The sequence below is a fragment of the Lampetra planeri genome, chromosome 29 (genome assembly GCF_965212315.1).
Source record: "Lampetra planeri chromosome 29, kcLamPlan1.2.h2, whole genome shotgun sequence".
NCBI classification, from domain to species: Eukaryota; Metazoa; Chordata; class Hyperoartia; order Petromyzontiformes; family Petromyzontidae; genus Lampetra; species Lampetra planeri.
In genome coordinates, this window is record NC_136135.1 from 11,611,877 (window position 1) to 11,637,739 (window position 25,863).

General features: G+C 52.1%; 1 protein-coding gene across 2 annotated transcripts in view; it reads left to right on the forward strand.

Annotated features, from left to right (window-relative positions):
* The window catches only part of LOC144728673 (protein turtle homolog B-like), a 183,443-nt gene that overhangs the window by 75,408 nt on the left and 82,172 nt on the right, over nucleotides 1-25,863 (forward strand). For both annotated transcript variants that reach the window (XM_078608261.1, XM_078608260.1), the window contains exons 2-3: nucleotides 18,086-18,283; nucleotides 25,664-25,810. In XM_078608261.1, the coding sequence (XP_078464387.1) occupies nucleotides 18,086-18,283; nucleotides 25,664-25,810 (345 nt within the window). The remainder of the gene's footprint in view (nucleotides 1-18,085; nucleotides 18,284-25,663; nucleotides 25,811-25,863) is intronic.

Genomic DNA, 25,863 nt, shown 5'->3' on the forward strand with positions numbered 1-25,863 from the left:
CAAACACGCATAAAAAACGCAGCGCACGAACGCCTCCGCCGATGCGATTGGGCCGCGCACGCACGAGAGATGCGATTCTCTGCGGGCAGGAGCCCGACGCCTGACGTCACAGCTTCTTGCCATTACCGTGCATGCCACTCGATTGGGAGCTCATTTATTCTCTCCTATCGATCCGCCCTCCCTCTTTAGATGGGCCCCGCCCGCCGTATCCCTGATTCATGGAACCTCCCCCCCTGCTCTACACAGGATGTGATTCAGTGTCATTAAGGTCTCTCTTTTTTTTCCCTCTTCCCGATCAGAAGAAACATTAGATTGCTCAGTTATTCGGCAATTATCTTCGTTCGTCACGTCGGGGGGGGGGGGGGTTCGCTTTTTTTAGGCTTTTGCTCATACGGCCCTTTTAAATACGGGAGATGTAACATATCTACGTAGTGCAACCGCAACCAAAAAGCACCTCAGAAACCCTCTCTCTCATAACGCGGCGTGTTTACGCAGCACGCTTGGTGTGCCGTCGGCACGATGCTCTCTTGCTCCTCGTTCCCCACCGCGTTCCCGCATCTCGCCCCGTTCGGCTTCGTGAGCCTCGCGCCCTCTGCAGCAGCAGGCAGGAGGAGGAGCTGCCTCTTGTGGTTCCGTTACTGCACCAAGGCCCCCGACCTGTGTTTGCGTCAAATCTTGACTTAAAGCTTTCGTGACTGCAGGAATTCATATTCTTTGGGGATTTCGGTCAAGTCACATAGATAGGTTCAAATTAATACAAATAATAAATATAATATAAATTAAACAAAAAAACGACGACGTTCCGATCACAACACAAGCGGTCGTCATCAGAAAATAAACGTGGTAGTATTTGTTTTTATAATTTTCTTTGAACCTATCTTCTTGACTTTACCGAAAGACCCAAAGAATATGTGTTTGCGTTGTCACACGTTTCCCAACAACTCGGAGGAGAGCGGAGGGGAAAGGGAGAGCGTGTAGATTGATAAAACATCGGTACACACCCACTTATATGCTTAGGCATACCGACAGTCTCTACATAACATGCAACGTTTGAATCAATGGTCCTTCTTCGCAGCAGAGACTCTTTGACATTTCATGGGAAGTGATATTGGCGAATGTCGGGTTTGGTTTGTGCTCGCGTGCACGCCACTGGCAGCACGGTCGCCACCACGTGGAGAGAGAGAGACGCAAAAAAACTCCAAATCTACAGCAGCAGGCGTCGTCAGGGTCGGGATCAAACCCACGACCTCCTGCGTACCAGGCGAGGGTGTTAACACCTCATAGCCACCTTGGCTGGCCCACAGGGACATTCGGTGCCTCCGGGCCCTGCGCGTGGCCCCGCGTGGCCCCGCGCTGGCCACGGAGCGCATGGCCGAGTGTGACCATGAGCTGGCCATGGTGGTGAACAGCGGTGCAGCAAGGACAGTGACTGCCCTCAATCGCCGCTAGAGCTGTCACGTGGCCCGCACGCTGGGACGCAGTGAGGTCGCCAATTCAATCTCCCGGTGCGGCAGTTCAGACAAGCGGGGCACAAGTGTGTTTTTATATCCCAACTTTCCCCACCCCCTTCCAACTCGTTCCCCCTCGGCAGTAACAGTGGCGGCATTATTGGGAGCACCACAGTCGATTGGCAGGTCTTTTGTGGCGGGGTCAAGTGTGGGTACTCGCACGGGATGTCGAGTCGGCGTGGCAGAATAGGCCAAATACCCTCTCGTAGGGCCTCTCTCGTGAGGAGGCTCTCCCACCAGCAGAGCGGGGTGGACGGCCTCGCTGTGAAGGGCCGGTGTTTACACCTGCGACGGCTGCCTCGGGCGCTCTGTGGGGGGCAGTCCGAGGCCGCAGCTTGGATGCAGCAACAACCATGCGGCCTCTGCCAAAGTCCCTCTCAAAGTGATCTTTACAAACACTATTTTACCGGTTCAGGCCCATTGAGCTGTATAGATATTTTTCAGAAGCGACCTGGCTATCACAAATGATAGCTCAACAAAGTGGTTTATCGCGTGTTTCTAATCCACGCAACCACAGGGAGAACATGCAAACTCCAAATATACAGCAGGCGTCAGGGTCGGGATCGAACCCACGACCTCCTGTACACCAGGCGAGGTAGTTAACATCTTGCAATGCAACACACTATTGTAAACATTCATTACTCTCATAACTACAGTTACAGGGGGGAGGAAAAAAAGAGAGTTAATTTAATCGCTTCCAACTGGTTAATTAAAGGGCATTTATCCAAATAACGGCAGCATGTGGCTCACGCCATCCACGGGGCTGCGATGAGCGATGAGCGAAGGCTGTCGCGAGCCGGCTGCTGGAGGCTCTGCGCTGCCGCTTTGCGACAAATCAGCGAGCGTGGCGACGGCACGCCCACGCCTACCTCTGCGTGTTTGGAGTTGGCGTAAAACACTAAAACTCTAAAACATTTTTTTATTTTACCAGGTGAGGTACTGCTGAGCTATTCGCTCTTGTTCAGAAGCGACCTGGCAATCGCCGATGATAGCCCATCGGATTATCATCAGGTGGAAAGGTACAGCAGCCCAATACTCTTCAACACGTGATGTTGATTATGCATGTGGAGGAAAAAAACGGAGGAACCGGAGAAAAATCAACCGTGGGGAGAGAGACACGCAAACTGCAAATATACAGGCATCAAGGTCGGGATGGAACTCACTGCCTCCTAAATACCGGGCGAGGTAGTGAGCATCTCGCCACCATGGCGCGCATGTTCTCTCTCTCCCTGTGGTCGCGTGGATTCTTTTCTCTGGGTCCTCCCCTCCATATTTAACACCATGCATTTAGATTATTTTGCGATACATTTCCACATGATGATGAGCCACTTCGTTGAGCTATCATTTGTGGCTAAGTTTTCTTTTTTTAAATAAGCCTTACCTGGTAAGACAAAAATACAACACACCATTGTGCTGTACTAGTAACGAATTGGCATGTTCTGTTTAGTGACAAACCTTACTGATTGGCTCTGTTAGTTGGTGGCAAGTTTAAAGACGCATTCAAATTTACACGATGCAACCCAAAAATCCTATATTATGGAAGATAAAAATAGTTGAGTTTTACTTGTATATATATTTTTAATTGATTTGGTTACCTTTCTTATACTTTGCACTCTTATCGTCTTTTTGTATTCTTTGTTGTTGTAACACTCTGACCTTGCCCCTACTGGACATGGGAAAAATAGCTTCATAGCTCATCGGATTCCTCCAGTATAAGTACACATTCTGATTCTAACTTAGAGATCCATAGAGACTCATAGAGACATACAGAGACCCATAGAGCCATAGAGACATATAGAGACACAGAGAGACCCATAGGGACCCATAGAGACTAATAGAGACACAGAGAGACCCATAGGGACCCATAGAGACCCATAGAGACTCATAGAGACTAATAGAGACACAGAGAGACCCATAGAGACTCGGGCAGTAGCCAACTTTTTATTCCTTCCCACCAGCACCGAGGGACGGCTCCCTTTGGCCCTTCTGCTGAGAGACATTTCATAACAACAACTTCCCGCATTGCCCTCCTCGTGTCTGTGCGCGCCGCGGTCAACAATCGCGATTGCTCTGCGAGGTAATCTGATGCTTGGCACAACGGAGAAGCGAAGGGGGGCGGGGGCCTGGGGGGGGGGGGGGTCGTACTGGCAGCAGGTCCCAAACCCCGCCTCGTCTCCCTCCCCCGGACCCCTCGCTCGCTCACCACACATTCCCTGGCGCTCTCTCTCTCTCTCTCCACGCGCGTGGCTGTACGTTACGTAGCTACAACTACGGGATGGGTTGATGCTCTGCGTGGGATTGATCCGCGTGCGAGCGTGAGCATCCACACGCGCTGCAGCAGGACGACTTCAGGAGCTGACGGCAACTTGAGGAGCTGACGGCAACTTCAGGAGTTGACGGCAACTTCAGGAGTTGGCTGCAACTTCAGGAGTTGACGGCAACTTGAGGAGCTGACGGCAACTTGAGGAGCTGACGGCAACTTGAGGAGCTGACGGCAACTTCAGGAGTTGACGGCAACTTCAGGAGTTGGCTGCAACTTCAGGAGTTGACGGCAACTTGAGGAGCTGACGGCAACTTCAGGAGTTGACGGCACCTTCAGGAGCTGACGGCAACTTCAGGAGTTGATGGCAACTTGAGGAGCTGACGGCAACTTCAGAAGTTGGCTGCAACTTCAGGAGTTGACGGCAACTTGAGGAGCTGACGGCAACTTCAGGAGTTGACGGCAACTTCAGGAGTTGGCTGCAACTTCAGGAGTTGACGGCAACTTGAGGAGCTGACGGCAACTTGAGGAGTTGACGGCACCTTCAGGAGCTGACGGCAACTTCAGGAGTTGATGGCAACTTGAGGAGCTGACGGCAACTTCAGGAGCTGACGGCACCTTCAGGAGCTGACGGAAACTTTAGGAGCTGACGGAAACTTCAGGAGTTGACGGCACCTTCAGGAGCTGACGGCAACTTCAGGAGCTGACGGCAACTTGAGGAGCTGACGGCAACTTTAGGAGCTGATGGCAACTTCAGGAGTTGACGGCAACTTCAGGAGTTGACGGCAACTTCAGGAGCTGACGGCAACTTGAGGAGCTGACGGCAACTTCAGGAGCTGACGGCAACTTCAGGAGCTGACGGCAACTTCAGGAGCTGACGGCAACTTGAGGAGCTGACGGCAACTTCAGGAGTTGACGGCAACTTCAGGAGTTGACGGCAACTTCAGGAGTTGACGGCAACTTCAGGAGTTGACGGCAACTTGAGGAGCTGACGGCAACTTCAGGAGCTGACGGCAACTTCAGGAGCTGACGGCAACTTCAGGAGTTGACGGCAACTTCAGGAGTTGACGGCAAATTCAGGAGCTGACGGCAACTTCAGGAGCTGACGGCAACTTGAGGAGCTGACGGCAACTTCAGGAGCTGACGGCACCTTCAGGAGTTGACAGCAACTCTTGAATTACTGACAGATGCCTTGCGAATCGCCTGTGGGATTCTCCTCCTCCGACGCCGCCGCCTCCTCCTTCAAGTTGGTGATAATATTTCCCAACGTCAACACGTTTAGTGAATTTATAATGTCGTTTCTTGGTGCTTTGTGTTCCATTCGAGCGCAGAAATGAGGCATGAATTCATTGAAATGCCGTGACATTTGAAATACGTTCGCACAATAAACTCTCAGATAAAAAAAAACTCCCCGCATTCCTGATGGCGGTTGTTCCGACAGAGCCTTTCTGTGACTCGGTCCCCGAAATGTGGAGTAAATGGTTATCCTGTCTCGCCACAAAAAGCTCCAATCGACATTAGGGCAACTGTGCACGGGCCTCAGCCGTGGGTTGCACGCTAGGGTGGCGACGAGTCTCTGTCCAGGGCGCGGAGGGAGAGAGCCGCCCTCCGCGTGACCTCTGCATTGCAAATCCAACCGTGGGCACGCAGAGTGCACCACGGGTCTCTGGACGATGAGAGCGCGAGCGTGATTTCGGGTTGTCACCCGAGTGTTACGCACGATGTCCGACGTTTCGCTGCAGGAGCTAGGAGCTCTTTCAGAAACTAAGCTTCGAGATAGGTTACGTATGTGTAATAATTCTCCGGAGACGGATTCGGAATCGGTCTTCTTTATTTTCACTTCACGGTACACTTGTTCCCACACGCTCCGTTGCTGGCAGACAACGGAGAGCGGCAGACTCCCACAACTCCCACCGCGCACGTGGCCCCCGGAGCCCCGTTCGCGCGTGGCTCTCACCCCGTTCAGTTCCCCGTCTCCTCTCGATCATCCCTCTCTCCTCCCTCTTAATCCCTTCGTCACGTGGTCCCCCCAGCCAATCCTCCATGGGCAATCTCGACCGTTCTCGATGGTTCCCTGTCACTCCCGGGACCACGCCTCTTATCCGGATCCCCATTAGCTGGGGCCCCAATGGCTGGGCCAATCACCCCTGATGACATGCCGTGATCACGCCGGCCCCACGCTCCCTATCTCGACCCTTATTGGCTACAAGCAGGACCGGCAAGCCAATCCTCCACGTGAACCCACTATAGCTGTTATTACATATGTATGTATGTTGAACTTCTTTCGCACCGGACATAGCCAACCGTGCTAATCAGAGGTGCGGGTTACAATCACTGCAGTATTTATTTTTACTATTTTTAAATGAATGATTGCTCAAACAAGTTGCTTATCACGTGGAAATGTATAGCAGCCACAAACTCTAAACGCATGGTTGATTATACATTTGGAGGGAAAAACCAGAGGACCCAGAGAAAAATCCACACGACCACGGGGAGGACATGCGAACTCCAAATATACAGGCGTCAGGGTCGGGATCGAACCCACGCGACCTCCTGCATCCTAGGCGAGGTCGTTATCGTCTCCTCGCCACCGTGATGATGATGAGAGAGAGAGACACGGAAACTCCAAACATACATTGTCACGGTCGGGATCGAACCCAAACGACCATCTGCATACCAGGCGAGGTCGTTAACATCTCGCCACCGTGGCGCCCAATCTTGGAGGAAGTGCAACGTAAAGATCCAAGGTGACGGCTCCGACACGCGCTCAAGATACGTGGCCTCGTTGACAGAAAACAAACGGAGCAAAAACTGAAGAGTGAAGCATGCGGAGACGCGCGCTCGAAACGACATCGAGAAACAAAAGAGGAACACGTGGACTCGAGAACACACGCAGGCTCATGACATCGTTCAGACGGAGTGCCGCGAAAATAAATGCGTCACTTTATTTTGCATGTGTATCTTGACTTTCGCACATTACGTAGCCAACCGTGATAATAGGAGGTGCAGGGGAAGGACAACAAACTCAACACAAAAATCAGCTCTAAAGAAATTAATTTTTCATCTAGATTTCAAAGCGCTTTAGCTCCAGTGGCTTTCTAGTATGGAAGGAAGAGCGTTCCAGACGGCCGCAGAAGTGCATCTGAAAGCGCCGATGCGGTGAGCGTCTTTGTTCGATGGCGAACAAAGACGCGCGGTCGCAATTTGCTCAGTTGGCGTCCAGCCGCTGAGGTCGTGAAAAGTTTCTTCTCGTTCCCATTGCTTTCTGTCCCCTGTGCCGTGCCCGTTCCGCTGTAATGTGCGCTGACACCTACTTTATTGAGGGCGATATTGGCACGTAAAATAAAGGCCGATTGATTGACTGTCGGCTGCGTCAAAGAAATATCAACGTGTTGGTAAGCTGCCGTGGTCTCACGGCTCGCACACTGGACTTGAAACCCAGAGGTCGCCTTTCGGTTTGGTCTCCCAGCGTGGCGGTTTAAATAATCGGGAAGTTTCTTAAATCTCCCCACCTCTGTATGTACGTATGATGAACTTATTTTGCACCAGACGTAGCAAACCGTGCTAATAGGAGGTGCGGGGGAAAGACAACAAAATTAACCTCTGTCCACTCGCTCAGCAGTATAACGATACAATTAAAACTGTAGAGAATGTGGATGTTTCACTCGGCTAGACGGGACGATGGACAATGGCAAAGAATAGTGACGGAGGATGGAGCACGTCCGATAGCACGTCCACCGGGGAGATGGAGCGATGAAATTACCTCTAGCAGATGCTCGGTGAATTTATTGCATCCCAAAACTGATAAATGGCAACGGTTTGGGGAGGCTTTTATCCAGCAGTGGGTTGATCATGGCTGTTGACGGTGGTCGTGGTGATGATGATGATGATTAAGAACGTGCCAGATTGCGTTCATGAAAGTGTTTAACCGCTGCATTCAGTGGGCTGTGATTTATGGATCAGAAACGGGGTCAGTGGCGAAGGGAATGGCACAGGAACGGTGCGACACACACACACGTGCACTCACGCGCGTGGGAAGATGGACGCTCTAAATTATTCTTGGAGACAGCTTCTGCTGTCCCGCAGGACACAATTTACACATCACACGGTGACACAAGCTGCACGATAAAAAAAAAAAAAAATCCCAGTTTTCACATTCGCTAGCACAATCATAATAATTTTAACATTTGCTAATAATAGTAGTAATAATTTAGAGGTTTGTAGCACGCATGGGTTTTTTGTGAACTCTCGAAGAGAGAATGAATGCTGCATGAACACCGGAAGCCACAGACAAAGGGGGAAGGAAACACCCAGAACGGGCGGCCAACAATTGCCCAAGTTCTATGGTCCTACATTGGTGAAGCTCAATCTTATATTTGGCCATCTCGGTACATGAGTGCTTTGCACGACGCGTGCGTGTGCCTTTTGCCGCCGGGGCGAGCGTCGGGCTCCACTCATCCGCTTTGCACGTCCATTCCCGTCCGTACGGACCAGGATATACGCAAGGCCTGTTCTCTCTTTAACGCTGCGTGTTGTAGCTTTTATCACGCGAATTGGATACAACGCGATGAATGTATTGGGAAACGCGTATTTTTAACTCGGATGTGCATTGGATATAACACAATGGAGCGAACGGAACTACGACGCAGCGCGAGGAGGCACCAGCGGTCATGCGGCTGCCTCGGCGTAGCGTCGCACGAGTCGGGATGCTGCTGGATGCTTCTAGATACTACCCACGCGCCTCTGCACGCATCTCCCGTGTCATCGCCGACTGTGCTTTACCCTGTAGTACATATTATTTATTATAACGCGATTTTTCCATCGCGCAATGTTCTTCAGGAATGCAGCAACTACTACCGCGTTATAGGACAACAGACTGTATTGTTGAACATCTTTCACGCTGTACGTAGCCAATCGCGGCGAATCGGAGGATCTGAGACAGGCGTCTTGGCGTTGCAGCGAACGGCTCCCGGTCGCGGCGTCCGGCATGGCGCAGGAAGGGACTTGTCACCCAGCACGAGTGGCCTGAAACACGCGAGTTGTCAAGCTTGCAGAGGCAAACGTGCAGCCCTGCAATTGCCAGCTCTCAGGCCACTGTCGGCGGAAGGGTCCTAGACGGAAGGGAGGGGCCCGATCGCTGGCGCTACCCACGGCTGGTTCAGTGCCATCGCCCTCGCTGAGAGCTTATTAGAGTGCGAAAGTATCTCAACGGAAATCTCTCCTTGTGTTGATTGTAATGCAGTGGGGGGAAAAAAACATGTAACTAAAAGAGTGCAATTAATATTTTGACATGAATATATTTCATATTAAGTAATTAGGATTTTGACATGAATAGTGTAATCCATTTCCATCATTAACATAAACGCTATTTCTTTTTGCAGACTGTATTAATTACCTAATAGTTTAATTAATGTATCCTTTTCATATTCTTATACGGGGATGCTGTGATGCTCAGCACACTGCATGGTTTCATTCTATCTCCCGGCACGGCTGTTAAAACGATGATGCAAGCTCCTTAATTCGCCAGACTTTAGTCCACTCAGTAGTATGGATGAGTCCACCACAGTCAATCGGCCGGTCGGGTGTGGTGGGGTAAAGTGTGGGTACTCCATCCTCTTACATTATTTCTGGCCTAGCTATGAAGAGTAGGCCAATTACCCTTTAGAGGAGGCTCGGGAGAGACCCATCGAGCGTCGAGTGAAGACCCTTCCACAAGTGGTGATGTGAGGAGGAAATTGCAGGGCTGCACCTTTACCCATTTTAAACTTTCTCTATACTCGGGACAAATATTTGTGCATACGGCAGCGAGCGGTAGCTGCCCTGTCACCCACACGCACGTCTCCGGCGATGGATACACATTCACAATCGCCTTTCGTGTCGTTGCCTGCACCAGGGGTCGGCAACCAAAAATAACATTAGGAGCCATTTTTTGGTCGAATTTGATAACCCCAAAAAAAACGTCAGTGTTTTAAGAGCCGCAATGCACGCGGTGAACACGATATGGTGGGTGCTTAATAAATGTCGCCACGAAGCAGTCCTTAACGAGCAGCCGCATGCGGCTCCGGAGCCGCAGGTTTGCCGACCTCCTGGACTAGACCGAGATTAGGAAGCCACTGGAGCTAAATCATCTGGATTGAAAAGTCATTTCTTTAGAACTGCTTTACGTGTTTCGTTTTGTTGTCCTTCCCTATGCACCTCCGATTAGTGCGGTTGGCTACGTACTGTGCAAAATAAGTTCAACGTACATGGTCAGCACACTGGACTTGCAATTCAGAGGTCGCCGGTTCATTCTGACCTTCCTGCACAGGAGTTGAAATGCGAAAGGAGTTCGCCATACAAACGCACGTCGACGGACAGGGGAGCGACACCGCTGCAAAGCGCGAGCCACTGCACGCGGATGACGGTGTCCATGGTTGCCTGCCTGAAATATTGCTGACGTGTGAAACGAGCGGGAGGGCTAACCCAGCGTCGCTAGGGGCTGCCTAGCCTTGAGTTGTATTCGGAACGGGCTCCCAATGAAGGCAAAGGTGCAGCCCTGCAATTGAACTACATCTAACTACTAATTATTTTACCAGGCAAGGCCCACTGAGATATGTATCTCTTTTTCGGAAGCCACCTGGTCACAAATGATAGCTGAACAAATTGGCTTATCATGTGTACATTTATTGCAGCCAAATGCTCTAAACGCACGTTGATTCTCAATGTGGAGGGGGAAACCGGAGGATCCGGAGAAAAATCCATGCGACCACGGGGAGAACATGCAAACTTCAAATATACAGGCGTCAGGGTCTGGATTGAGCCCACGACTTCCTGTATACCAGGTGAAGGAGGTAACATTTCGCCACCGTGGCAAGATGTTCATAACACTGCAGGCAGAAGGGCCTCCATTGGATGGAGCTCTGGAGAGGCCCTCTGGAGGGTATTTGTGCCTAGAAGTGTTTGTAACAGGTGGGAGTCCCCACACTTTACCCCGCCCCACGCGAGCTGTTGGCCAAACAATTGTCGTTGACCCATTTCTCATTTGCCGTGTTGACAGAGGCGAGGGGAAATTTAGAAAGTTGCCGAGCGTTTCCCACTGTCAACTGGGGAGATGGAACCGGCGACCTCTGGGTTGCGAGTGCAGTGTGCTGACCACTAACACGAGGGCAGCGTCCCAATTGCGTGACCAGAATCGCAATCTTAATTTGGACTGCAGGAGGAATCCGATGAGCTGTGAAGTTCTTTTTCACCGATATCCAGTATGAGCGGGTCAGCAAGTTACAACAAAAAAAACGATAGGAGTGCAAAATAGAGAAAATTATTAGCAAGTTTAAGGTTGACCCAGACAGTCGTAAAAATGGCGCCCGTGTTCGTGCGGCAGGAATTGATTTGCACCGAGATCTGGGAGCGGTATTGCCGTGGTGAACTTTGTTACAGGATACTGCACGGTGGTGACCCCAATCGACACTTCTTCTCTTCGTCTTCTTGTCGTACGGCTGCTGATGTAGATGCAGCGCAACATCTACAATCTCACATCCAGGTGGTCAAGCCCAGATGAACGCGTCAGGAGCAGCGGAGTATAGTGTAGAATCGCTGTGATGCCTCTTTCGTGTTTGTGGATCGGGGCATTGCGTCGTTATACGTTGCACGGTCTGTACTGGATTACCACCACAGTCGCACACTCCTACGGGAGAGTTTAACATTTTCAATTTGTGCATCAGGTATCTGCATCTACTGCTATGGTTTGTGCAGTGGATGTGGTTTCGGGTGAAGCATGAGCTTAGTAGAGTTAATCGTGCTTGATTTACATGGTTCACATCAGCAGCCCGCCTTTATTTGAAACGTGTCTCCATGCTCAGACAAGCACGGGCCAGCGCTCATTTTCATCACTGCATTGAGCCAAGAGTAGGAATTCCACAGTTGCATGGCAGCGAGCAGTCCCTCCGTAGGACTACCGTTGCTGAAGTTGACAAGAGTGTCACTGAAAAACAAATCACAGCTGGTCACCCTGAGAGACCGCAATGGTGAGAATCATAACCATAGTACTTTTGTGTAAGCAACAATTCTTCCAGTAATTTGGTGTGATTGGGTATTCGCGCCATTCTCATAGCAGCTGCTATGTTCCACAGACATCGCATGCATTCGTTCGCAATACAGGCGTAAACCCAATTGAGAAATATGGAGAGATTTATTTTATGATCTGGAAAATTAAGAACTTGACGGATAATTGTGTAATCTACCTAGAATACAGTTTTAGACCGCCTTTCCCATCTACTCCGCCTTTTGTTGGCTGGGATTTGCAATGTCCTCAGATTATTTCTTAATATGCTGACCGAGGTGATTTACGTAACCCTTCCATGGACGTCCGACTACTGCTGATATTACTGAAAATCGTCCATAGTGGCATATTCACCTTTACACATGGGAGAAATCACGCAGCATCTCTCTTTCAAAGTTCTAAAGTTTATATAGCTCTCCAATGCATCTTCGGTTATAAACCGCGTGTTTGGCATACATTCAATTCCCGCAGAAGCCTCCTCAATGCGCAAAGCGAAACGTTGGACATCGTGCCGAACAACACGCGGTGCAACCCGCATACACACGGGAGAGCGTTGGTGTTCTTCTTGCTCTCCGTGTTGCCATCAGTGCGGCTGCACGGAGGTTGTCTTCTCTTGTCCAGGCATGGAAGGGATCACACTTATTCATTTCAACCGTCGCCGTTCTTTAACATCAGCAGCGTCTTTGCCGAGAGGACATGAGCCCGAGCGTGCGTTGCGAGGATGTTAAGAGTCGTGTTTGTGGATCGTGCGCTGATGCAAGCATGTTGTGCTTGAGGCATTCCGTGCATTGAGCAACGAAGTTGTCTGTAAGAGGCAAGGACGTGAAGTAGATTGCTGATCATCTGTTTACAATTTGAGTATTCCTGTGCGCGTGGTTCATTTTCTGGGCATTATAATTTCCTGCTGTAATTTACCGCACATCCGACTCGCTGGAGACTGAGCTATGGGTGAATATGTGAAAACGTCAGACGTGTGAACATGCGTTTAAAAATCAGTTTCATCATCGTGTACAAATACTGCACTGGGTAAGGGCAGTTAAATGGCCAGGGCGGATGCGTGATGGCTGGATGTGTGACATGCGGCATTGGCGTAACATCTCGAGCAAAGCCGTCCCGAAGAGGAGTGAATGGTTATTGAGGACAGATATTGATAAGAGTTTACGGATGACAGAATGTGCCCAATGGAGATTGGCGTGAAGCAGTTCGCCCGCAGGGCACTTGGCCTGATCTGGGCTCGTCTGTCAGGCCTCCGTGTGTCACTCGATGTTTTTCGGACGCGATTTGACGTCGCGGACGTTTGCGTGTGCTTATTGAAGACAGTTTCTATTAAAGAGGGGAAGTTACATTCAATTACCGAACCTAAATAACACCTGGTAACACTAATAATCACTGTTCACAGGTGTCGCATATCGCCATACACACCACCACCACACCACCAGAGACAAAAGACAAAGATCCCCCATATAGCCTTAAAAAACTGTTGGGGCAAGTGCTGTTAGCGAGCACCTATGAAGGCCAGGACGGTACACAAGGGGGTGGGTGGCCAGCACCACGCCCGGCCACCTTTGTCTCCCTAGTGACAATCATTACACATCGCACCAGGTACTCATTTGAGGCTGAGTCGACATAGGGGAGGCCCAGGACTGGCTCAGATGATCGTCACCAGTGTTGGCCATCGGCGGGAATCGAACTCGGGTCGGTGGACGACATCGCGGCGCTCGCTCCCCGCCCCCTTCATGGGTCGCCGCCCCGGCAGGACGCGCGCGGTGCCCCGCTGGAGGCGATGGCGCTATGGCGCTATGGCATACACCACACGGGGCGAGTTTTCTTGAATCTCCGCTCCGCCGAGCAGCGTAATTGGGTTTACCGCAGTCAGTCGATCGGCAGGACCCGTGTGGTGGGGTAGAATGTGGGTACCCCCACCTCTTCCAAGCTGTTTTGCCAGTGTGGAAGTGTGTGTCAGCCAGCATACCCTCCTTGCCCTTCTGCCACCAGCGGTGTGAGCAAACACATTCAGGGCTGCACCTTTATCTTTGTATGTAATGTATGTTGAACTTCATTCGCAACGTACGTAGCCAGCCGTGCTAGTCGGAGGCTAGAAGGAGCGATGAAGTGGCAGGCAAGGAATGAAATGTCGCGTGTTTAGAGGAGGTGCTGTGTGGAATATTGAGAGGGTGGCGTGTATTATGTGGAACTTCTTTCGCACCGTACGTACCCAACCACGCTAGTCGGCGATGCGGTGTGCTATTTTCGCACGAGAAGCGAAAAAAAAACTGCTGCCCGGCAAAATCCTCGTTAACGTGCAGCGTCGCGTCGCTAACAAGGAGCGGTCTCGGCTGGGCCGCGGTGAGTGACAGCTGGTGACGGGGCACGCTGTCCCGCTCTCTCTCCCGCTCTCTCTCTTTTTTTACGATCAGAGGAAACAAGAATATGCTCGGTGTAGTCGGCACTTTGCTTCGTTCATCATTTCGTTTTTTTTATCAATGCAAGATTTCACAAAAGATGTCACGCTCTGCTCTCCTCCTTCTTACCCCTTCCCTTTCTCTCTACCCCCTCTCTCGACCCCCCCTCTCTCTCTACCCCCTCTCTCGACCCCCCCTCTCTCTCTCTACCCCCTCTCTCCCTACTCTATGTCGATGTTCCCCCTGTTTTCTATGTATTATTTGTAAAAAAAAATCCGCTCTCTCTCCTGTCCTCTTTCCTGCTCTCTCTCCTGCTTTCTCTCTCCCACTCTCTCTCTCTCTTTTTTACGATCAGTGGAAACAAGAAGATGCTCGGTGTATTCGGCACTTTGTTTCGTTCATCATTTCGTATTTTTATTTTTATTATAACTTTGCTTTATGTAAACCCCTACCTCTCGCTCACTCTCTCGCCCACTCTCTCGCTCACTCTCTCGCCCTCTCTCGTTCTGCACGCAGCCCTTCTCGCAGTCCGACAGCCTCTCACGCTCACCGAAGTCACATAATTCACGTGACGTTTTCAGCATCGTAATCTTGATTCAGGCTACAGGAATCCAATGGGCTGTGGAGCTCTTTTTTCACAGATGCCCAGTAGGACATGTGTGAAACGGTGCGGGGGAAGCAAAACGCGAAATAAAGTCAAAAGGGTGGTTCCCCTGTAGAGATGTGAGCGTCAGTGCCATCTGCTGCTGCTTTACTTGGTCCAAATGTCTAAAGGCAACAGCAGGAGCAGCAGCATACCACTCTAAAGTGACCCAGTGAACCTGCACTCAATGAGTTACTGAGTACATGTGTAATGGTTTCAACTGAGTCACAGAAGTAGACTTTGAAGGCAACACATTTATTCAGTTCCAACACACAGGGTAACTTTCCCTTAGCAGAATAACACCCTAAGGTGGTGACCACCCGGCTAACTACACTAGTTACCACGTAACTGCTACTACGGACCCGGGACCAACAACATCTGCCCGGGTCCAACAACATCTGCCCGGGTCCACATGCTGGAAGACTCGTCGAATGGAGATCGTAGACGAAGGGTTTCTTTCCCGGGATGAACAACCCTGGTCCCTCTCGGGACTCGGCTTATATTCTCTGTGGGCGTGGCCAGAACCCTCGGGAAGGATTTGGGTCCCAATCACGTGACCCCCACTAGCCCCCTCTTGGGGCCCCTTTGTCAACTTAACCGGTCACGTGTCCTCCCGGGTCAACCATAGTGCCATGGCCTCACGCAACTTTACCCTTCGGTCGGCACCCACACACCCCGTCCTGTAGGGCTGGCACGGCACTTACCGCCTGGTGCCATACAGCACTATCATCCAGCACACACCGTGCCCCTCTAGAGCCGGTACGACACCCACGACGTGGTGGCATCCAGCGATGTCTCACTACACATGCAAATGCCACGAACCGCACTCTTGTTGGCGGCCTCAACATACTGAAAGTTTCGCAGGATAAAAAAGCGCCGAATTTTTGGTAACTGTGCCGTGCGGAGCGATTCGGCGTCGGCGTGAGATCTGCGGAGGCAGTGGGTCGCGCGCACGTGAGAGGGCGAACGTCGTGGTGGGGAGTGTCGGAGTGGCGAGCGTCGTGGTGGCTAGCGTCGGGGTGGGGAGAATGTCAGGGTGGTGACCGTGTCGGGGTGGCGAGCGTTGCGGTGGACCCGGCCGCCACCCAGTCATCCCCCATTGCGTGATGACAAAGCGGTGGCGGCGCCGATTGTTGCAGATGTTCGTGGTTTCGAATCCAACAGGCCGCCCTGGTCGGTTAACACTGCCGATGTATTGTTGTCGTTATTATTAATAGTATTATTATGTCTTGTGGAATGCTTTCATGTCGTCTGCCGACTGAGTCGCCCTTGACAAAGAGCTTCTTGGCTCTACGGGCTTTACTCAGTGGGAAATGAGCTTCCGGCTGATTCTGGACTTCTGACTCTGACGAAGGGTCTCAACACGACGCTGGGACGGCTTGCTTCCCTGTGAACGTTAGCCACCCCGCGGCGTCATTCCAAGAAGGGGGTTAGCCACTGTGAGCCGGCGTTACGCTCCACATTTTTCCAAACTTAAAAATAACTCCTTAAATTACTTTTATGAGGTGATGCATATCTGCAATCTTGCCCACCCCCCCCCCCCCCCCAGCAGGAAAAACATTTGGCAGGACCCCACCTCAAAAATAAGTTTGATGCAGAGAGTGGGCAAAGGTAACCATTGTTATCCGTGCAGACAACACCTGTGCCCATGCAGTGCTTTATTTGTCACGGTGGCTCAATGTTAACCACCTCGCTAGGTATACAGGAGGTTATGGGTTCGATCCCGATCCTGACGCCTGTATATGTGGAGTTTGCGGTGTCTCTCTCCCCGTCTTCCCGTGGTCATGTGGATTTTTCTCCAGGTCCTCCGGTTTTTCACCTCGACATTTAAAATAAACATGCGTTTAGAGTATTTGGCTGCTATAAATTGCCACACAATAAGCCACTTCGTTGAGCTATCATTTGTGGCCAGGTGGCTTCTGAAAAAGAGCTGCATAGCTCAGTGGGCCTTACCTGGCAAAATAACATAAGTTTGGTTTAATTTACATCCTTTCAGTACATGTTTTATGTAAATGGTAAAGGCCCAGCGCTGCAAGTGCCTGTTCACACCGCAGCTCATGGAAGGGTCTCCACGAGGGGGAGCTCTAGCGAGCCCCTCTCGAGGATATTTGGCCTACTCTTCCAAGTTGGCCAGACTACTTGGAAGACGTGGGAGTACCCACTTTTTACCCCACTACATGCGACCTGCCAAACCACTAACTTGTGGTGTAGTTGTGACAGAGGCGGGGAGATTTATGAGATTTATTTCATCTGCCACGCCGGAAGATCAAACCAAAACCGTGAGCTTCTAAGCACAAGGACAGGGGACTAACCGTGACACCAAAGCAGCTTCCCAAGATGTTGATATTTTTTTTTATGCAGAGATTTAAAGCGTTCTTCTTTGACCCTTCTGTCTATTAACCTGCGAGTGTGCGTTTTCTAATCCGTGTGTTCCCCTTCTTGTCTCTCGATGGAATTCCGAGTGTGCAGCCTTCCGCTTAGCTCTGGTTAAATCACTCCACGTGTGATGCGAGAGTGTCGCTCAGCACGTGTGCCACCGCCTCGTTCATAGCGCTGCCGCGCTACGGACCCGGCGACCCGAGTTCAATTTGCGCTCACGGCCAACGTCAGTGACGATTATCTGAACTGGTCCTGGGCCTCCCTTAGCATCGATTCGGCCTCAAATGAGGACCTGGTGCAGCAGTGTGTAAACATCGCCACTCGGAAGACAGAGGCGGCTGGGCGTGGTGCTGTCCTCGCGTGCCATACCGGCCTTCATAGGTTCTTGCTAACAGCACTTGCTCCAACAGTCTGTTAAGGCTAGACAGGGGATCTTTGTCGCTGCTTGCTACACACGTAAGTCACTACTGTGTGCACGGCAGCATTACGCTTGTACACCCAGGAAGCCTCATCGAGTCTCAAGACACTTATTCAGGAGGGTCCTGCCAGGTTCTTGCACTAAGGAGCAATGTTACAGTCTAATCCCAATTTTGTACTTTGCAGGTAATTTGGCAGAATTTGGATGTCTGGCCAATACCAATTTTTTTTGTTAGCTAAGGGAGTAGATTCGAGAACCTGCAGGAAACCCGTGCAGTGCAGGGGGTAGAGAATGCGCAAACTCTACGCAGCAAGGGGCACCAAGTCGGGAGTCGAACCTGGTCACCTCTCGGTGCGAGAGGGCAACAACGACCCTCCGCCGCCCTCCCCCCGCTCACGGCGAACGCGTGGCTCGCGTCATGTTGTCGGGTGGCGCAGGGAGGAGCGGCGACGTGGGGAGGGGACGCCAGGTGGTGGCGCGCGCAGGTGACACAGTGATCCTGGGCTGTGACGTGAGCCACGGCGGACTGGGGAGGCCTCCTCCATACGTCATAGAGTGGTACAAGAACGAGATCCCCTTCCCGCTGCTCATCCAGTTCGGGTCGTACCCCCCGCGCATCGACCCCGCGTACGCAGGTACCGCCACCTCGACCACTTGCACGCTCGCACGCACAACATTTGCTCCTCCCCCCCTCTCTGCCCCGCTCCCGCTTCTGATGAACGGTTCTGTATACTTTTGAAATTGTGCCGCGATCAGTCGAAAGATAATCCACCTGAGCCGACTCGCGCGACGGGTGGAATTTATTGTTCAACGTAGATTTGTGTTTGCGCGATATTTCCGATATCTCGCATGACGCGGTTGTTTGTGCCCTGATTTCTCTTCGATTCATTGCTGTACTTGAATTCTTCTACTTTTATGTTTTGCTTTCGTCATTTTGATGGGCCAGGAAGACTCTTGCAAATGAGACCTCTCATCGTGGCCTCTTGAGGGAGCTCTCACCTGGTCACACAGAATCTACTCAGTCGCGTTCCTCGCCATCGCTTGAAGTCGATCCAAGCACTTTTGGACGCATGCGCCTAACCTTCGACGATGCGAGTTCAACCCCCGATGAAGCTCGGAGATCTGAATGGAGGTGCAAAAGAACTCGCAGACAAACACCGCCTTGTTGTGAAAGTCCCAAAGCAGAAGTTCCCTGGGTTTGATCTTCCAAGAAGCTCATGGTCCACCCTAAACTGCATCCATTGCACAAACCATGGCAGTAGATGCAGATACCTGATGCACAAATGGAAAATGGAAAACTCTCCAGTAGCAGTGCGCGACTGTGGTGGTCATCAAGAACAGACCTTACAGCGTCTAATGACGCAACGACCGATCCACAAATAAAAAAGAGACATCACAGCGATACACTCCAGTACTCCTGATGCGGTTGTCTGGCTTGACCACCTGAATGTGAGATTGTAGTTATTGCTCTGCATCTACACCAGCAGCCGTACGACAAGAAGACGAAGTCAGAATCAACTTGAAACGTGACCCCCCCCCCCCCGCCCCCTTTGCGGATGGCAGAGACGCTCTGGGCGTGGATTCCGTGCCACTGCGCTCGGCATCACGGCCGTGGTGCACATCTCTCCGGCGTGCATCTCGATCGTACTGCCTGTCGTTAAGCGTGATGTCCGACGTTTCACTCGATGAGCTGGGAGCTTCTTCAGCAACTCATTTAAGAAGCGACACTCTCTCTCCCCCACCACCCCCTGACCCCTTCTGTTCCTTTACTTCTGTTCCTCTTCCCTCTATCAAATAATATAAGTAAAAAAAGGCTCCAATCTCTTCCTACCTGGAATACTCGGTGTGTATATATCTGAGAAAGCAAGCAGCGCCACGGTGGAGATGGAGCGATGAAATGAGGCCACGTGCCGGAGAGATGATTGATTGTCGCACCACATGCCCATGGGAAATGGTGACGATCTTGGGGGGGGGTGCCTTTAATGCAGCAGTCGATTGATCATGGCTGACGACGATCACACACCGTGTGTGAGCTGCACTCACGTAGCATGGCTTAGACGCTGCAATTCTGCCTCGGTGTACTCCGAGTGTCGTCTCTGCGAATCGGGATGCACGTGGCATTTGTTATTCGCTGCTCAAGAGAGCTGCATTGTGGGGAAAATTCCAACATTGCTTCTCTGGCCCCTCCATCCTCCCACCCACGCGTCACACCCATCACGACCTCCTCGGCCAAATCACATCCTGAGTGCCTTCCCCATGGCAATCGATGCTGAACTTGGCGGGGTTGGCCGCTCCTCCGCACGCATTCTGTCGGTGAGGTCCAACTCCGCGACCTGTGCGGTCACGCGGCAACGTTACTCCCACCTCAAAACCCCCGCGCCCCTCTCCGCTATCTCCACGACGTGCACGCCGCCTCTCGTGAGGAAGGGAGGGAGGAGCGTCTCCTCGCCGGCGCACTGCCGCGGGCTCGCCCGCTTCCGCGAGGGCTCGGTGGCGCCGTGACAACGCGCGACGCCCACCCGACATCTGTGGGCATAGCAGCCGGTGTTACGTGACCCATGTGAAAGTCGCCCCGGCTAAACCAACGTCTCGTCTCTCTCTCCCCCAGTCCCGTGGCAGCTGTTCCCTCCTACGCGCGCAGACTCTGATTTACTCACAAAGCTTAAATGTCTTCTTCAACATTTTGGCAGCCATGCCACGCAGCCACCCTTCGTGGGGGGGTGGCATCCCCGTTCCCACCCCCTCTGTAGCTTCGTCTACTCGAAAATGTTGTCAGTGTTCGCTGAGATATTTCTTTTCCCACGTCTCAGCGGTTCAGTAGAATTATTAAGTTATTCCGTAGCTATTAGCATGCCTAAATTGTCTCCAAAGAGCCGCCCAAACTGTCTCCATCCGATGGACGTTCTGCAGCTGCCAAGTCTTAATGGGTTCAACTCGATTTCCACAATCTGCCCTTGTCACTAATTCCATTGACTCTTCAGGAATATTTTGGTTCCTGTTCTTGTAAAGGCGTCCCTCTAGCCGCTCCTGTCGGGAAGCTGCCGTGGTTGTGATGGCGAGCAGCGTTGGACGCAAGCCAGACGTCTCCGGTTCAAGCAACGAGGCAAGTTTATTAAAACCTCACTCCTCCGCCTCTTATCCACACCAGCAGTCGACAGCCAATCGGTTCACCGCAAATTTGTCGACCGACAGGTCACGTGGTGTGGGGGGAAGTAAATTCCGTTTCTTCCGAGATGTCTGACCGGCGTAGAAGAGTAGGCCAAATACCCTCCGGAGATGGGCTCTCTAGAGCTCCCTCTCGTGGAGGCCCTTCTGCCAGCAGTGGCGCAAGCAGGCAATTGCAGGGCTGCACCTTTACCTTTTCACCTTCACGTGCTTCTGATAACGTGCATTGTATGTGCATCGTAAATAGTTCCGTTCGCGCTGAAATAATGAAATTCTACCTTCGTAAATCTTATATATAAATGTGCACGGAACTCTTAAAACCGAGGTTATCACGAGTGAATCGATCCACATTTAATACGGGTTGACCCCACATGAGATTATCGTGATTTTCTGAATGCGTGTGGCTGTCCGTTAGCCAGAGTTGACTGAAGGGGCTTATACTGTAAGCCACGCGTGTTTTTGAACATCCTGGCGTGTGGTTTCCGAGGCGCGTGCCATCACTGATCAACTGGAGCTGCAGCCGACGCAAGCCCCGCGGTGCTGCGTGATGGCCATCTCCCCCAGCCCGACCACTCGGAGCTGTGTTGAGCAGCGAGAAGCCCTCGCTGCTTCCCCTTCTTGGTGGGGGGTGGGGGGGGGAGGAGGACACCCGTGAGGAGCGGAGGTTGCGTCGGTGACGCCTCCGTGGGGGGAGAGGACGCGAAGACCGCTGTGGAGTTTTACATGGAGCTCCGAGTGGGAGAGGATTCCTGGATGTGGTGCACGTGGAGGCTGATGCTTACATGGATTACCATCGGACCTTGCTTTTGATCTCTCGGGCTTAGCTTTATAAGCGGATTTCAACGCCGCTTCGTTCCGAACAAGAACGCTCGACATTTGTGATGAAACACGTCGCCGGTCCTGCGGCTCTTCCTCTGAGGAGAGCGCACAAGTCCGTGCGAGCGAGGGGAGCTCAATCCGAGACAATTCTCGTGACACAGTCGGCACCTTCAGTAATCTCCCATCGCGCAATGCGCCCTACGCTCGGCTCTGCTATCTCGCTCCAGTGCCATATGAAACCGACAAGTTGATTTTGCTGTATGAGCAAGGGCTGGGGTCAATGGGACTCGTTTGAAACCAAAGGAAACACTTCAATCGTCTGGAGCGGCACTCTCACGCACGACCGGACTCACTCGGGCACAAAGACTAACGCAGTGTCATGATACAAGCTGTAAACGTCAATTCTCACAGCTTCTCGCACCTGCTGTCAAGCTTAGCACCGCTAACGTCGCACTGCAGGGCCCCGCGGCCGTGGTGCGTGGCGGTGGTGGCGGTGGTGGCGGTGGTGGCGGTGGTGGCGGTGGTGGCGGTGGTGGCGGTGGTGGCGGTGCCGCACCCGGCCGATGATCCAGCACTGTGGAGGCGGCGACGGTTGGTGGATCGCACACGGATGGTTGTGAGAACTCCCTTCACGTGGGTGTCAAGAAGGATCCATACCCCGGGTTGCCAGGAGAATGCAGTTTAGCAGAGTGCGGACGAATGTCATCTGCCCCTTCTGTAGGGTAAGGGATAGATCGTTGCCCCCTCGTACGCGTGGGTTTTCTCCGGGTGCTCCGGTTTCCACCCACTTGTATTATAATAATAATAAGCACTAATTAATTAACGCATCTTAATATATGGAGGACTGCAGAACTTGGGCAATCGCTGGCAGCACCGACTCACCGGCTGGCTACCACCCTCTGGCTCGTCTGTGGTTCCTCGGCGACAGCAAGAGATGCAATTTACAAGACTGATGGCGCTACGTGAAACGGAAAATCTTAATAATAACAATAGCAAACCGAAATTGGTGAAGATTTTGGCGCTTTATGTATTTCTTCTTCCATGTGTCTCAACCAGGGCAGCCGTGGGAGATGAGCGAGGCAGCAATTGAGCCCGACCCATTTGCTGGGTCGGGTCCGAGCATCTCCCCCCCCCCCCGTCTCGAGCATCTCCCCCCCCCCTCGTCTTGAGCTCCTCTCCACCCACGCCACCGCTGCTGCTGTGGGGGCACCTCCCAGGAACTGACCTGCGTAGATGCCTCGCCGTGGGGCACTGGAGTAGCGGGGGGGGGGGGGAAAGCTCGGCAGGAGAAACGTTCACTCCATCCCTCCATCCCTCCATCCCTCCTCCATCCCTCCCTCCATCCCCTCCTCTCCCTCCACCCACCGACTGCCCCCCTCAGCATCGACGCTCGGGTGTTGGCGGCACTGCGTTCCGCGTCCAAGCAGCGGCGCGGTGGCGTGCCGAGCCCACTGACTGTCACACGCGGGGGGGGGGGGGAGTTTCTAAGATTGTCGGTGTGCGTGCGTTCGGTGTCGGCGGGGGCAGATCTCCACGCTTCCCAGGACAATGGGGGGCGGGGGGAGAGGTGCGGTCCCGAAAATGTCACGCTTTTTAAACGGTGCCGTACATTTAAAGCAATAGCATCCAATAATATTCATTCTTCTCTGGTCAACACCAATCATACAATCCATGTCCTGGGTCTCAAGGGGGGAAGAGTGCGGTTCTCCCCCACCGTCGCCCTCCCCCCCTCGCCCGCCCCCCCGTCACGTCAGGCGTGTGGACCGCCGACGCAGCCCGCATGCCGTGTGCCCCACGTGCAGCACACATCTAGATAGAACACTTTGACGTCTGGCAAAGCTGCAGCCCTGCAAGTGCCAGCTGACGCCCCTCCAAGCGGAATGACCTCCAACTCGAGGCAGCTCTCGACAGCCACTCGAGTGAGTATTTTGTCTATTCCTCCTCACGCTGGGCAGACGTCTTGGAGGAGGTTGAAGTGCCCACATTTTACCCCACTGCACACGACCTGCGAATCATAGATTAATTCTGGTGTCAGCCCATCAGCCTTCAGCTTCTGAAGTCTGATGGAATCGGGCGCTTTCCGGCTGATTTACTCATTGGCCTAGATTTCACCACCACCACCACGATCGTCATCCATCAAGGCCAATCCACTGGCAACCCCAAGGCTTCCCCATAATAATCTACCTGGACCTTGCGCGCCAACTGATTTCATCGCTCCATGTCTTCAGTTGACGTCCTTGCGGTACGAATTACATTCGTCTGGTTCACTCCCCACAAACGGTTCAGGTCGGGACACCGGGCATGTGAAAACGTCATGACGACTTATCTCACTCTTGTTATTGTGTGGTGTCGGTCCCCGTGCACACCATGGCCCATCAAATCAATTGAAAATTCGAAGAAAGAAAAAAAGAAAAAGCATTTTCATAGTCGTGAGCGTTTGTGTTTCCCAAACAAATTCACGATGTCATCTCAAATGCGTGCACAACGTATGGGAGTGGGAATGCGAGAGAGCCGGAGATGTGAGCGTGAACGGCCTGAAGTCGCGATGATTTGTGATCATGCGGCGAATGCCTCAGCGAAGGGGGCGGGGGGATTGAATCACGACTTCTCGTCACAGAAGATTCTGGAATTACGGCCGCCGCCCTCCTCGGGAAAGTTTTCATCCTCTCGTTCACACAACACAACACTTGGATTTATTATTCATGAAGCCGGAGCCTCTTATATAAGTGATATTTATCAGCAGGGTACTTTGGCTGACAAACAGAGCCGGTTCTAAAGTGAGGTGGGAAGGGCGGCGCGAGTTTGATTTAGAAATAACATCCCAGGCAGCAGCTAATTTTAAAGTAGGCCGCCATGGTGGCTAGGAGATGTTAACTACCTCGCCGGGCATACAGGAGCTCGTCGGTTCGATGCTGACCCTGACGCCTGCTGTATATTTGGAGTTTGCATGTCTCTCACCCCGTGGTCACGTGGATCTTTCTCCGAGTCATTTGGCTTTTCCTCCAAATTTAAATCATGCATTAAGATTATTTGGCTGCTATAAATTTCCACATGATAAGCTACTTTGTTGGGCTATCATTTGTGATAGCCAGGTCACTTCTGAAAAAGAGCTACATAGCTCAGTGGTAAAATAACAAATAGTTTACAGTTTCAATTTCGAGGCAGTATTTTCTGCAGCTGCCACATTGGCCGATGCGGCGCCACGCGTGCTCGCGCCAGAGTTGCGTCAATCATACAGAGGACTCCCACGACGCGGTGTGTGAGTTACATTCTTGTGTAAAATATCACAAAAAAAAGATTTGGCCAGTGTGGAAGAGTAGGCCAAATACCCCCACGTGGGGCCCTCTAAAGCGCCCTCTAGTTGAGGCCCTTCGCGTGCGTGAGCAAGGAACTGCAGGGCTGCACATTTACCTCTTATTTTATGTTTTAATAACTATTTTTATTTTACCAGGTAAGGTCCACTGAGCTATATAGCTCTTTATCAGAAGCGACCTGGCCACAAACGATAGCTCAACGAAGTGACTTATAATGTGGATATTTATATCAGCCAAATACTCTAAATGCATGATTACAATTTTTGAGGGAAAAACTGGAGGACCCGGAGAAAAATTCACGCGACCACGGGGAGAACAAGCAAACTCCAAATATACAGGCATCCGGGTTAGGACTGAACCCATTAACTCCTGTACACCAGGCGAAGTAGTTAACATCTTGCTACCCTGGCACCCTATTTATTATCAGCATGGAGCTGACCAGCCTCCGAGTACAAGGGAAGAAGCACAGAGAAGTCTTGTGACTGGCAGTTTGTTGAGCGAGTGAGTGGCCGGGAGAGTAGGTGGGCGAGTTGTTGTGACCCACAGTATAGCAGTGCGGATTGCATGAAACGGCTAGTCTCGTAGACTGAGTCCTCAACACGGGTGTAGGAATCGATGGGCGAAGTTCACGGTGGTAGCAACGATAGAGGAACAATAAGGAGGAGCTGGCGTCCGACCGTGGATGATGGAGCGAGTGGCCGTGTTGCGCGTGTGCAGGGAGGGTGAGCCTCTACGAGATGGGCTCTCTGCGCATGGAGACGGTGCAAGCCGAGGACTCGGGCTGGTACGAGTGTAACGTGCTCTTCCTGGACAAGCAGTACGACCCCTTCGCCAACGGAACTCGCACCTACCTGGCCGTGCGTGGTACGCTCCGGTATCCCCCCACCCCCGCTCCTCCTCTTGGGCCAGGTCTGACG